The sequence below is a fragment of the Schistocerca gregaria genome, chromosome 11 (assembly GCF_023897955.1).
Source record: "Schistocerca gregaria isolate iqSchGreg1 chromosome 11, iqSchGreg1.2, whole genome shotgun sequence".
Lineage (NCBI taxonomy): Eukaryota > Metazoa > Arthropoda > Insecta > Orthoptera > Acrididae > Schistocerca > Schistocerca gregaria.
Window position 1 is genome coordinate 113,795,433 of NC_064930.1, and position 13,935 is coordinate 113,809,367.

General features: G+C 43.5%; 1 protein-coding gene across 1 annotated transcript in view; it reads left to right on the plus strand.

The window, feature by feature from the left end:
* The window catches only part of LOC126295230 (uncharacterized), a 2,305,622-nt gene that overhangs the window by 525,275 nt on the left and 1,766,412 nt on the right, over nucleotides 1-13,935 (plus strand). The window contains exons 19-20 of the mRNA XM_049987579.1: nucleotides 4,284-4,550; nucleotides 12,190-12,354. Of these exons, the coding sequence (XP_049843536.1) occupies nucleotides 4,284-4,550; nucleotides 12,190-12,354 (432 nt within the window). The remainder of the gene's footprint in view (nucleotides 1-4,283; nucleotides 4,551-12,189; nucleotides 12,355-13,935) is intronic.

Genomic DNA, 13,935 nt, shown 5'->3' on the forward strand with positions numbered 1-13,935 from the left:
TGTGTTATGACCCATGGCTCTACCCTTCATTCGATCCCTGCGAAACCTTACATTTCAGCACGATAATGCACGACCGCATGTTGCAGGTCCTGTACGGGCCTTTCTGATACAGAAAATATTCGACTGCTGCACTGGCCAGTACATTCTCCAGATCTCTCAGAAGTTGAAAACGTCTGGGCTGAGCAACTGGCTCCTCACAATACGTCAGTCACTACTCTTGATGAACTGCGATACCGTGTTGAAGCTGCATGGGCAGCTGTACCTGTACACGGCATCCGAGCTATGTTTGACTCAATGCCCAGGCGTATCGAGGCTGTTATCACCACTAAAGGTGGTTGTTCTGAGTACTGATTTCTCAGGATCTATGCACCCAAATTGTGTAATAATGTAATCACATGTCAGTTCTAGTATAATATATTTCTGCAATGAATATTAGTTTATCTTCTGCATTTCTTCTTGGTGTAGCAATTTTAATGGCCAGTAGTGTAGAATGCTCAAAATTTCTGGGTGTGTGCACTGGTGAAAAATTGAATTGGAAGAAACACATCGATGATCTGCTGTTAACGGTTAGGTTCAGCTACTTATGCTATTAGGGTTATTGCAAATTTTGGTGATAAACATATCAGTAAATTAGTCTACTATGCTTATTTTCATTCACTGCTTTCATATGGCATCATATTTTGGGGCAATTCATCATTAAGAGAGAAAATATTCATTGCACAAATGCGTGTAGTAAGAGTAATAGCTAGAGCCCATGCAAGATCACCTTGCAGACATTTATTTAAGGAAGTCGGGATATTCACAATACCTTTGCAATAGATACATTCACTTATGAAATTTGTAATTAATAACCCAGCCCAATTAAAAAATAACAGCGAAGTGGATAGCTACAACACTAAAATAAAGGATGATAGCGACTATTCTGGATTAAATCTCACTTTGGCACAGAAAGGGGTGAACTATGCTGCCACAAACATCTTTGGTCGTTTGCCAAATAGTATTAAAAGTCTGACAGATAGCCAACCAACATTTAAAAGCAAATTAAAAGAATTTCTGAATGACAACTCCTTCTAAGCATTAAATGAATTCTTAGATATAAAGTAGTAACTAAAAAAATAAATTAACTAATTAATTTGTGTAAAGCAAACTTATGTTAAAGTGACGCATTCCACATCGTTGCGAAATGTCGTATTCATGATCTATGGAACAAGGATAAATGTATGTATTTATGTGTATGTATGTATGTATGTATGTATCCATCATGTGTTGTTCTACTCCCAAGGTAGCAGAATCCAACTCATTTCTGATACTCGTAATATCTTTAATCTTTCTCTGGTTTTTTATTGTTGATCCATAATGTGTGCGTATTGACTGTTGGTTTGTTTCAACAGGTCCTGTCATTCTCACTCATTTCCACTGAGGATAGCAAAGTCAAGGAGAATCCAATTTTAAGTATCTGTCCATTTTTACCTCACTTCTGAAACTTTCTTTTGTTTACGTCTTTGCTCCTTTTACGCCATTGGCCTGGCCGCAGTGGTAACACCGGTTCCCGCCGGATCCCTGAAGTTGAGCGCTGTCGCGCTCGGCCGGCACTCGGATGGCTCACAGTGTGGGTCTGCCGACTGCTGTTGCCAGTCGAGGAGCTGCTTGATTGAGCAGTCGTCGCTCTGGTCACAAAAACTGACAGCAGTCCGGAGGGTGGTGTGCTGACCACACGCCCCTCCGCAGCCACGTCTGGTGACAGCCTAAGGGTTGAGGATGGCACGGCCGCTGGTCAGTGCCGTTGCACCTTCGAGGCTTCTCCGGACAGTGTTTGTTTTATGTATAGGTTGAAAAGTTGTACCAAACACTTTTCAATGTGAATATTTCTCTTTTGCTCTTCAATTCTTCTTATTTATCCCTGCACGTATTTCATATACTCACCTTTCTCTGAAGCATATACTAATTTTTCTGAAGATTTAAATCACATTGCACCACTTCAAAGGCGTTTTGTAAGTTAACAGATCTTATGAAAGTGGCTCTGTCCTTCATAACATTTCTTTTTCACAGAACTGCATTTCAGTGTTAACATCTCCAGTTTTGTTCATGTCTAACAGTCAGCTTTAAATCAGTGTGCAGTGTAGTGGTCCTAACCTTACGTAGAACTAGGTGTTGCTATCCTACACTGCTTTTAATGTCTTTTATTCTCATTTTGTGGTATTATGTGTTTGTTGGAACCTTGCAACTATAGAACCCGTGACCTTGTTTTCAAAAATGCCCTCTGCCGACACTTAGACGCATGTTTTTCAATCAGGTTGTATCCAGAATACCTCAGGAAAATACTAAAAAGGAAACTGTAATACATTTATAACATTTTGAGTTGTCTTTTTTGCATACACTGCTAAACTTAGAGTTAAGTTCACTTTGTGATAATAGGGTAATCAACACATGAGAGCAACTGTGTGAAATCATTTCTGAAAATCCCTGAGTACCTCTTTCATACAGCCTATAGTTACTTGTTACGATGGAAGCAGCTCATCTGCTACTTCATTCAATGTTTAGTGTTCACCAAACACTGGAACAGTACTCTATAATTCACCTCCCTAACATCATGTATGTGATTTCCCTTACAGAAGCACTGCTTTTTCCAAACCCATTCCAACAAATGCAAGGCTTCAGTTCGCCTTCGGTACACATCTCTGTCCCACGTTATGTCGCCGCTTCTCCGGATATGTGCTTTCCACACATTCAGCACTAATCTTGTAATTGAATACTGTTAGTATCTTTCCTTTTGCTGTTGCTGTTCTGTTGCACATATTCACATTTCAATTCAGGCACTAGTCATTACACATAGTGGTCTTTGTGACTTCAGCAGGTGTTTATCCTCTTACCAGCCCATCTCATCTTCTACTGGTTTACGTTTTGTGTTGTACTCCATCCTCAGTCATCAGTGGTTCTCACTCTTACAATTTATTGTGATTGTTTAAGAATCCAGAAGAGAGCAATAAGGATTATTACTGGGAGCAAACCCAGACACTCCTGCAAGCCCATCTCCAGAAAGTTGGAAATCCTTACACTGCCTTGCCTCTACATTCTTGAGACTCTAAAATTTTTCAGAAACCACATGGTGTCAACTGACCCCAGAGTCGTAAAAAACAATGAAATACGTAAACACAACACCAGGAAAAACGCAAAACCTGCATGTTATTAATATAATAGAGGGAAACATTCCACGTGGGAAGAATATATCTAAAAACAAAGATGATGTGACTTACCAAACGAAAGCGTTGACATGTCGATAGACACACAAACAAACACAAACATACACACAAAATTCAAGCTTTCGCAACCAACGGTTGCTTCATCAGGAAAGAGGGAAGGGGAGGGAAAGACAAAAGGATGTGGGTTTCAAGGGAGAGGGTAAGGAGTCATTCCAATCCCGGGAGCGGAAAGACTTACCTTAGGCGGGAAAAAGGACAGGTATACAATCGTGCGCGCACACACACACACACACACATATCCATCCGCACATACACAGACACAAGCAGACAATTGTAAAGGCAAAGAGTTTGGGCAGAGACGTCAGTTGATGCGGAAGTACAGAGGCAAAGATGATTTTGAATGACAGGTGAGGTATGAGTGGCGGCAATTTGAAATTAGCGGAGGTTGAGGCCTGGCGGATAACGAGAAGAGAGGATATACTGAAGGGCAAGTTCCCAACTCTGGAGTTCTGACAGGTTGGTGTCAGTCGGAAGTATGCAGATAGCCCGGATGGTGTAACACTGTGCCAAGATGTGCTGGCCGTGCACCGAGGCATGTTTAGCCACAGGGTGATCCTCATTACCAACAAACACTGTCTGCCTGTGTCCATTCATGCGAATTGGCAGCTTGTTGCTGGTCATTCGCACAGAGAAAGCTAGTGTTGTAAGGCAGGTCAGTTGATAAATCATGTGGGTGCTGTCACACATGGACCTCCAACTGTTCAACAATCTTCCCACCAGTATTAAGTCCATTGAAGACAACATAAAATTTAGCAAAGCCATGAAGTCGTATTTGTTGTGTCACTGTTTTTACTCTGTAAATAAATACTTAGAACATTAATCTTGCTGTTTGTGTTAAACTGTTAAATTGAAAACATTGAGCAATATAATACATTAGGGTACTATAGGCCTATGTTAATATATGTTAACAATGTTAAATGATATTTTCCGACATCTGCAACACACTGTGTACCATCAGATCACACGGAATAAATAAAAAAATAAATAAATAAATGAAAATAAAAGTTCCACGTGTCCCACAAGCATGACACCCAGTCGGACACGGAGGCCCTCCGGCAGAACCGGCCACCCACGCAGCATGGCCGCGGCGGGAGCGTCGCGTCGGACGGTGCCGACACGGTGCAGTCATCGCGCACCGTGGACGCCAGCTCGCCGTCATCGTCATCGACGGCGACGGTGGTCTCCTCGGCACAGCAGCAGCGGCAGAGGCCCGGGGACGCGGTGGATGCGGCGGACGTGTCGCCTGGGGCGGCTGAGGTGCAGAGGGTGATGCAAGCCAGACCGCCTATGGTGAGTTCTCTCCCTGTCTACATCTACACGATTACTCTGCAATTCACATTTAAGTCCTTGGCTGACAGTTCATCAAACCACAATCGTGCTATCTCTCTACCATTCCACTTCCGAACGGCGCACGGGAAAAACTAACACGTAAACCTTTCTGTTCGAGCTCTGATTTCTCTTATTTTATTTTGATGATGATTCCTACCTATGTAGGTTGGGCTCAAGAAAACATTTTTGCATTCGGAAGAGAAAGTTGGTGACTAAAATTTTGTAAATAGATCTCACCGCGACGAAAAATGTCTTTGCTTTAATTACTTCCGTCTCAACTCGTGGATCGTATCTGTCACACTCTCTCCACTATTACATGATAATACGAAATGAGCTGCCCTTTTTTGCACCCTTTCGATGTCCTCCGTCAATCCCACCCGGTAAGGATCCCACACCACACAGCAATATTCTAACACAGGACGAACGAGTGTAGTGTAAGCTGTCTCTTTAGTGGACTCTTTGCATCTTCCAAGTGTCCTGCCAATGAAATGCAACCTTCGCCTCACCTTGCCCACAATATTATCTATGTGCTCTTTCCAACTGAAGTTGTTTGTAATTTTAACACCCAGGTACTTAGTTGTATTTATAGCTTTGAGAATTGTACTATTTATCGATTAATCGAATTCCAATGGATTTCTTTTGGAACTTGTGCGCATCAACTCTCTCTGATACACTGACAGAGAAGGTGGTGTGGAGCATAAGCAGAAGTTGATAGGTGCATTTCTACATCTGAAAGACGATGTCTATTCATATTCTGCACCAATCACATAAAAATGGCACTATAGTTGAATTGTTTTATCTTGGCCCGCGCGGACGTGGGAGAGTCCTGTGTGTCCAGTTGCAAACGATGCACGGGCCAAGAGAAGCAGCGCCATAGTATAGTATAGTTCACAAACTTACGTTTAGGGTGGAGCACGCAGTTTATGAAGTAAAGCCACCAGGGCCGCATTAACCCTTTCGCTGCTACAGAGACGTGCTCCCCGCAATTTGTCATCACTGCACTGCTCGCCTTTGCAGACACATGGTGTTCCGACTGCTTTGACACAATTATCATTTTATTTCACAAAAACTATTTGGCCGAAAACTTTGATTTTTACTCATCTTCTTGACGGATATCTTCCTCCCCATAAATGACTTAATTTTGTTTCGATGTTCGATGCAGTTATTGTGCAGCATTAAATGTAGTAAACCATTACACGAAATTTTTTCTGAAACGTTATGATTAAAACAAAGTTGATGAAGTACACAAAACTGAATTGTGTACATAATAAAACGTAGAAACTAAAATATATTGTCAGTGAGGCATAGTGCACAAACAATTAGTGTTGGTCACAACGGGCAGCAAATACTTGCCAAAACGTAGATCAGTCGACGAAAACTTTGAATTTGATGTTGCCAAAGTAGCGAAGCAAAGAATTGCGTCAGACAGTCAAGTAGCTTGGCAATGTATGAGCCGAAATTCTGCTCTATGTATTACTTTTAACACTGTCTCAAAAGAATATATGTCAATATCAATAGTAAAACAGCGGAAGAGAAGGTATACAAACAGAACTGTTTTTAATTGCTGTGAAAAGAAATATTGGAGGACAAAATTAGAAAAAATTATTATGAATATAATGAAGAGACAAAGCTCTAGAAATTTCAAAAAATTACATTCAAATGAATAAAATTTATGAAGTAAGACATTTCGATATTGTTTTTAAGTAAGAAACAATTTAGCACCAAACAATGTTTGAACTCAGAACCTTTCACTTAGCAGCCAAACACCTTAACCATTACACTAACCCAGCCCAACATTCTACAGAACTTGTGGAGAACTCTAAAATATCACACGAAATAACAACTAACACTGTTGGTATGACTGTGAATTACTCACATTTTGTCGAACTACAATAGGAAATAAACAATTACAGCTGCTCTTTATTGCGAAAAAGCATTTAGTGAGAATGAATTTGCTTGCTGTAGCCTGAATTAGGAGGCTTATTGCTTGTTTGGTTTAATTAATTAATAGAATATGAAGCAATTGGTATAAAGAATGCTTTTTCCAAACTTTCTATAAAAGGAAGTCTGCTATCAAGACATTGCTTTTGTTTCATTACTTTATTTATGAGTGAACGTTTCTAAAACTGAAGACACTTGTCCGTGCTCTGCACAGCAGCAAGCTCTGGCAACCTCGTTCTCTGTTCATTGGCCAACTGTGTTTTGTGACGTCAGATGCGCAGAACGAACCTAAACTCGGACGCCGTCGTAAATGACGCGCACTTTAGTACTGCCACTGTGAGGATGCGAATCAGGTTTGCTATAAATACATGCTACAACGGTCGTGAGTATTAGTTACTTTGAGATTGGATTTGGTGAATTGATGTCAATCAAAAATGCCTTTAAGGGACAAAGATGCCATTATCAAAACATGTCACCGAGTTTGAACGAGATTGTGTAATAGGTCTACGAGAAGCCAGATGTTCCTTCTGCGATACTGCAGAAAGTCTTGGCAGGAATGTAGCCATTGTACACGATTCCTGGCAGCGGCAGTCACAACAATATACGGTCACAAACAGACTGAGCTGTGCGTGGCCACGTGGCACAACTGAAAGGGAAGACCACGATGTTTGGCGCACGGCTGTGGAGCCTCATACTGCGTCTCCAGCACCAGTTTAAGCAGCAGTTGGCACCACACTGACACGACAAACTGTTACAAATCGGATACTTCAAGGACAGCTCCTCACTGGATGCCCTGCAGCTCGGATTCCACTGAAACCCAAAGCACCGACATTTACGACTTCAGTGGTGGTAAGTGAGAGCTCGTCGGAAGGCAGAGTGGAGGTCTGTTGTGTTTTGAGATGAAGGCTGGTTCTCCCTCGGTGCCAGTGATGGCCATGTGTTGGTTAGGAGGAGGCCAGTCGAGGCGCTGGAACCATCCTCACACCTTAGCAAAAGATCCTGCTGAAAACCCAAGGAAATTCTCGTCTTAGTAATATCGGTAAGCGAGTCGAAGGCTTCCATCCGGTCACTCACTGATCAGTCTGGCCTGGCAATGGAAGACAGCAAAACGAAGGCTGAAATTTTAAATTTAGCATTTGAGAAATCTTTCATGCAGGAGGATCGTACAAACGTACCAACATTTGAATCTCGTACAGATTCCCGTATGGAGGATGTAGTGATAGACATCCCTGAGGTTTTGAAGCAGTTGAATGTATTGAAAATAAATAAATCGCCAGGTCCTGATGGGATTCCAATTCGGTTTTACGGAAAGTACTCCACTGCATTGGCTCCTTACTTAACTTGCATTTATCGCAAATTTCTTGCCCGACGTAAAGTCACGAGCGACTGGAAAAAAGTGCAGGTGACGCCTGTATGAACAAGGGTAGAAGGACGGATCCTCAAAATTACAGACCAATATCCTTAACATTGGTTTGTTGCAGGATTCTCGAACATATTCTCAGTTCGAATATAATGAATTTCCTTGAGACAGAGAAGCATGGCTTTAGAAAGCATCGCTCCTGCGAAATGCAACTCGCCCTTTTTTCACACGATAGCTTTTGAACCGTGGATGAAGGGTATCAGACGGATGCCATATTCCTCAACTTCCGGAAAGCGTTTGACTCGGTGCCCCACTGCAGACTCCTAACTAAAGTACGAGCATATGGGATGGGTTCCCAAGTATATGAGTGGCTCAAAGATTTCTTAAGTAGTAGAACCGAGTATGTTTTCCTTGATGGTGAGCGTTCATCGGAGGTGAGTATCATCTGGAGTGCCCCAGGGAAGTGTCGTAGGTCCTCTGTTGTTTTCTTTCTACGTAAATGATCTTTTGGATAGGAAGGATATCAATGTGCGACTGTTTGCTGATGATGCTGTGGTGTACGGGAAGGTGTCGTCGTTGAGTAACTGTAGGAGGATACAAGATGACAGGATTTGTGATTGGTGTAAAGAATGGCAGCTAACTCTAAATATAGATAAATGTAAATTAATGCAGATGAATAGGAAAAAGAATCCCATAGTGTTTGAATACTCCAAAGTCACGTCGATTAAATATTTGGGTGTAACATTGCAGAGCGATATGAAGTGGGACAAGCATGTAATGGCAGTTGTGGGGAAGGCAGATAGTCGTCTTCATTTCCTTGGTAGAATTTTGGGAAGATGTGGTTCATCTGTAAAGGAGACCGCTTATAAAACACTAATACGACCTATTCTTGAGTACTGCTCGAGCGTTTGGGATCCCTATCAGGTCGGATTGAGGGAGGACATAGAATCAATTCAGAGACGGGCTGCTAGATTTGTTACTGGTAGGTTTGATCATCACGCGAGTGTTACGGAAATGCTTCAGGAACTCGAGTTGGAGTCTCTGGAGGAAAGGAGGTGTTCTTTTCATGAATTGCTATTGAGGAAATTTAGAGAACCAGCATTTGAGGCTGACTGCAGTACATTTTTACTGCCGCCAACTCATATTTTGCAGAGAGACCACAAAGATAAGATAAGAGAGATTAGGGCTCGTACAGAGGCATATAGGCAGCCATTTTTCCCCTGTTCTGTTTGGGAGTGGAACAGGGAGAGAAGATCTCGTTGAAGATCAAAACTGGTCATCTTAAATATTTTTATAATTATTTATATTAAACAACTTAAACGCAATCAAAACTGTGTGTACTGACAAAAGTTATAAATAACTATTTGCTCACTAAAAATTCCAGATCTACATGGTCTTTAGCGATCAGAACTCATTAATATTTATTAACTAAATTATTTCCAGATTAACTAGCTGTAAGATTATCATTAGTTATTGAGAAACCACACAGCGAATGATAAAACATGTGTGAATTTGTGCTTGAGTAAAAATTTACTCTCTCTCATAATTATTGTACATGAAAATGTTCATTTTGCAAAAATCAAACAATGGAAAATCCAGGGCGAATGTAACAATACGAGAGAAGGAAAGTTGCTACTCACCATATAGTGGAGATGACGAGTAGCGATAGGCACAACAAAATATTCACACAATTATAGCTTTTGGCCATTAAGGCCTTTGTCGGCAGCAGACACACACTCACGCAAACGCAACTTGCACAGACGTCAGCAGTCTCAGAGAGCTGAAACCGCATTGTGAACAGCAGCACCAGTGCATGATGGGAGTGGGAACTGAGTGGGGGTGGGGAGGAAGCTGGGGCCCAGAGGGGGAGGGATAGTACGGTGGGAGTGGCGGACAGCGAAGTGTTGCAGTTTAGACGGAGGCCACCTTCCTCGATGTTGACCTCCACCTCGGACATGGCTACATCGGCACCTCCGTCCATATCAAACCTACTAACCACCAGCAATATCTGCACTTCGACAGCTGCCACCCATTCCGCACCGAGGAGTCCCTTCCGTACAGCCTAGCGACCCGTGGTCGTCGCATCTGCAGTGACGAGCAGTCCCCCTCAAAATATACCGAGGGTCTCACTGAAGCCTTCACTGCCCGTAATTATCCTCCCATCCTTGTACAAAAACAAATCTCCTGTGCCTTATCTTTCCAGTCTCCCACCACCTCCCAAACTCCCACAGTCCGCCCACAGAGGAGCGTTCCCATCGTAACTCGGTACCGTCCGGCACTGGAGCAACTGAATTACATTCTCCACCAGGATTTTGATTACCTCTCGTCGTGCTCTGAAATGAAAAATGTCCTGCCCACTACCCTTCCCACCCCTCCTACCGTGGTATTCTGCCGTCCACTGAACCTACACAATATACCCGTCCATCCTTACACGACCCCTTCTCCTAATCCCTTACCTCATTACCCCTGTAATAGACCTAGATGCAAAACCTGTCCCATACATCCTCCTACCACCACCTACTCAGTCCAGTCACTAACATCATCTATCTTATCAGGGCTATCCGTGAAACCATTCATGTGAGCTACAAGCTAAGCTGCAACCACTGTGCTGCATTCTATGTAGGCACGACAACCGACAAACCGTCTGTCCGCAAGAACGGCCACCGACAAACTGTGGCCGAAAAACGAGTGGACCACCCTGTAGCTGAGCACGCTGCCTAACGTGATGTCCCTCATCTCAATGACTTCTTCACAGCCTGTGCCATACGGATCCTTCCCACCGACACCAGCTTTTCTGAGTTGCGCACGTGGGAACTTTCCCTCCAACACACCCTACATTCCTGTAACCCTCCTGGCCTCGACCTTCGTGAGTCACTGTCCTCACGCATCCAGCTCCAATTCCAGCACTACACAGCCATCATTTCACCGCCACACCCAGTCTTTTTATTTATTTTTATTTTTATTTCCCTCCTTTCCGCTACTTACCCCCTCCTCCCTAAGCACGTTGTCTCCTGCCCTCCGTCTTAAGTGCAAGGATCCTTTATTGTACGATTATATGGTAGTGGAACAAACACTGGTAGCAGTTACTCCTGTAAAATATCTGGGAGTATGCGTGCGGAACAATTTGAAGTGGAATGATCATATAAAATTAATTGTTGGTAAAGTGGGTACCAGGTTGAGATTCATTGGGAGAGCCCTTAGAAAATGTAGTCCATCAACAAAGGAGGTGGCTTACAAAACACTCGTTCGACCTACACTTGATATCCTCTCAACTTTGACCACCATCAGTTATTTTGCTCCCCTAATAGCAAAACTCCTTTACTACTTTAAGTGTCTCATTACCTAATCTAATTCCCTTAGCATCACCCAACTTAATTCGACTACGTTCCATTATCGTTGTTTTGTTTTTGTTGATGTTTATCTTATATCCTCCTTCCAAGTAACTGTCCATTCTGTTCAACTGCTTTCCAAGTACTTTGCTGTCTCTGACAGAATTACAATGCCATCAGCGAACCTCAAAGTTTTCTCTGACAGAATTACAATGCCATCAGCGAACCTCAAAGTTTTTATTTCTTCTCCATGGATTTTAATACCTACTCTGAATTTTTTGTTTTTTCTTTTTTTTTCCTTTACTGCTTTCTCAATATACAGATTGAATAACATCGGGGAGAGGCTACAACCCTGTCTCACTCCCTTCCCAACCACTGCTTCCCTTTCATGTCCCTTGACTCTTATCACTGCTATCTGGTTTCTGTACAAATTTTAAATGGCCTTTCGCTCCCTGTATTTTACCCCTGCCACCTTCAGAATTTGAAAGGGAGTATTCCAGGCAACATTGTCAAAAGCTTTCTCTAACTCTACAAATGCTAGAAACGTAGGTTTGCCTTTCCTTAATCTATTTTCTAAGATAAGTCATAGGGTCAGTATGGCCTCACGTGTTCCTATATTTCTACGGAATCCACACTGATCTTCCCCGAGGTCGGCTTCTATCAGTTTTTTCATTCGTCTGTAAAGAATCTGCGTTCGTATTTTGCAGCTGTGACTTAGAGTATCATATATTTTATTTGCTCCATCCGAGACACATACACTCGAAGCTGTGGAACAGTAACTTGCAGACAAAGTACTTTTCTCAGTACAGGCCGACATGTGAAATTTCTCCACGTAAAAGAATGTAAGAGATAGTGGAAAACTCCTGTTTAACAAAGATCAGCTCTAGCTGGGACAGGTGAGCCCCTAGCGGGAGTCACAGTGAGCCACAGCAGTACCCGGCAGCCGCCTGACCTCTCACTGCCTCCGCAGGCGCTGCCGCCCCCGTCCGGCCGCATGTCGGCCCCTCCGAGCACCGCCGACTGGCAGCGCCGCTACGGCCGCATCCAGCAGCCGCTGCTGCAGTCGCCGCCCGCCCTCGTGCCCGTGTCGGCAGCCATCAAGGTCACCAGGGAGCCCGTCTACAGCAACATCTCGGTGAGTCTCTCACTTAAAGGGTGGTTCCCATAACCCTAGTACTTACTCCTCGCCGACTGGTGTGGCCGTGCGCTTCAGTCTCGAACCGCGTGACCTCTACGGTCACAGGTTCAAATCCTGCCTCGGGTATGGATGTGTATCATGTCCTTAGGTTAGTTAGGTTTAAGTATTTCTAAATTCTAGGGGACTGATGACCTCAGATGTTAAGTCGCATAGTGGTCAGAGGCATTTAAACCATTTGAACGTACTCTTCTGAGAAGCACATAGTAGCACTTCTCATACCCAGTGGCCTGAATCATTGGGTTTTACTCACGTATGCCCAACCTCCAGTAATCGAATGCTCCAGCTAAATCAGTTCTACTAATCTGCCTTCAGTTCTACTAATCTCAATCAGGTGAACTGACTGTAAAAAGATGTCTAACACAAAAATACACTCCTGGCCATTAAAATTGCTAAACCAAAAAGAAATGCAGATGATAATCTGGTATTCATTGGACAGATATATTATACTAGAACTAACAAGTGATTACATTTTCACGCAATTTGGGTTCATAGATCCTGAGATCAGTACCCAAAACAACCACTTCTGGCCGTAATAACGGCCGCGAAACGCCTGGGCATTGAGTGAAACAGAGCTTGGATGGCGTGTACAGGTACAGCTGGCCATGCAGCTTCAACACGATACCACAGTTCATCAAGAGTAGTGACTGGCGTATTGTGACGAGTCAGTTGCTCGGCCACCATTGACCAGACGTTTTCAATTGGTGAGAGATCTGGAGAATGTGGTGGCCAGGGCAGCAGTCGAACATTTTCTGTATCCAGAAAGGCCCGTACAGGACCTGCGATATGCGATCGTGCATTATGTTTCTGAAATATAGGTTTTCACAAGGATCGAATGAAGGGCAGAGCCACAGGTCATAACACATCTGAAATGTAACGTCCACAGTTCAAAGTGCCATCAATGTGAACAAGAGGTGACCGAGACGTGTAACCAATGGCACCCCGTACCATCACGCCGGGTGATACGTCAGTATGGTGACGACAAATACATGCTTCCAATGTGCGTTCACCGCAATGTCGCCAAACACAGATGCGACCATCATGATGCTGTAAACAGAACCTGGATTCATCCGAAAAAATGACGTTTTGCCATTCGTGCACCCAGGTTCATCGTCGAGTACACCATCGCAGGCACTCCTGTCTGTAATGCAGCGTCAAGGGTAACTGCAGCCACGGTCTCAGAGTTGATGATCCATGCTGCTGCAAATGTCATCGAACCGTTCATGCAGATAGTTGTTGTCTTGCAAACTTCCCCATCTGTTGACTCTGGGATCGAGACGTGGCTGCACGATCCGTTACAGCCATGCGGATAAGATGCCTGTCATCTCGACTGCTAGTGATACGAGGCCGTTGGGATCCAGCACGGCGTTCCGTATTACCCTCCTGAACCCACCGATTCCATATTCTGCTAACAGTCATTGGATCTAGACCAACGGGAGCAGTAATGTTGCAATATGATAAACCGCCATCGCGATAGGCTACAATATGACCTTTATCAATGTCGGAAACGTAATGGTACGC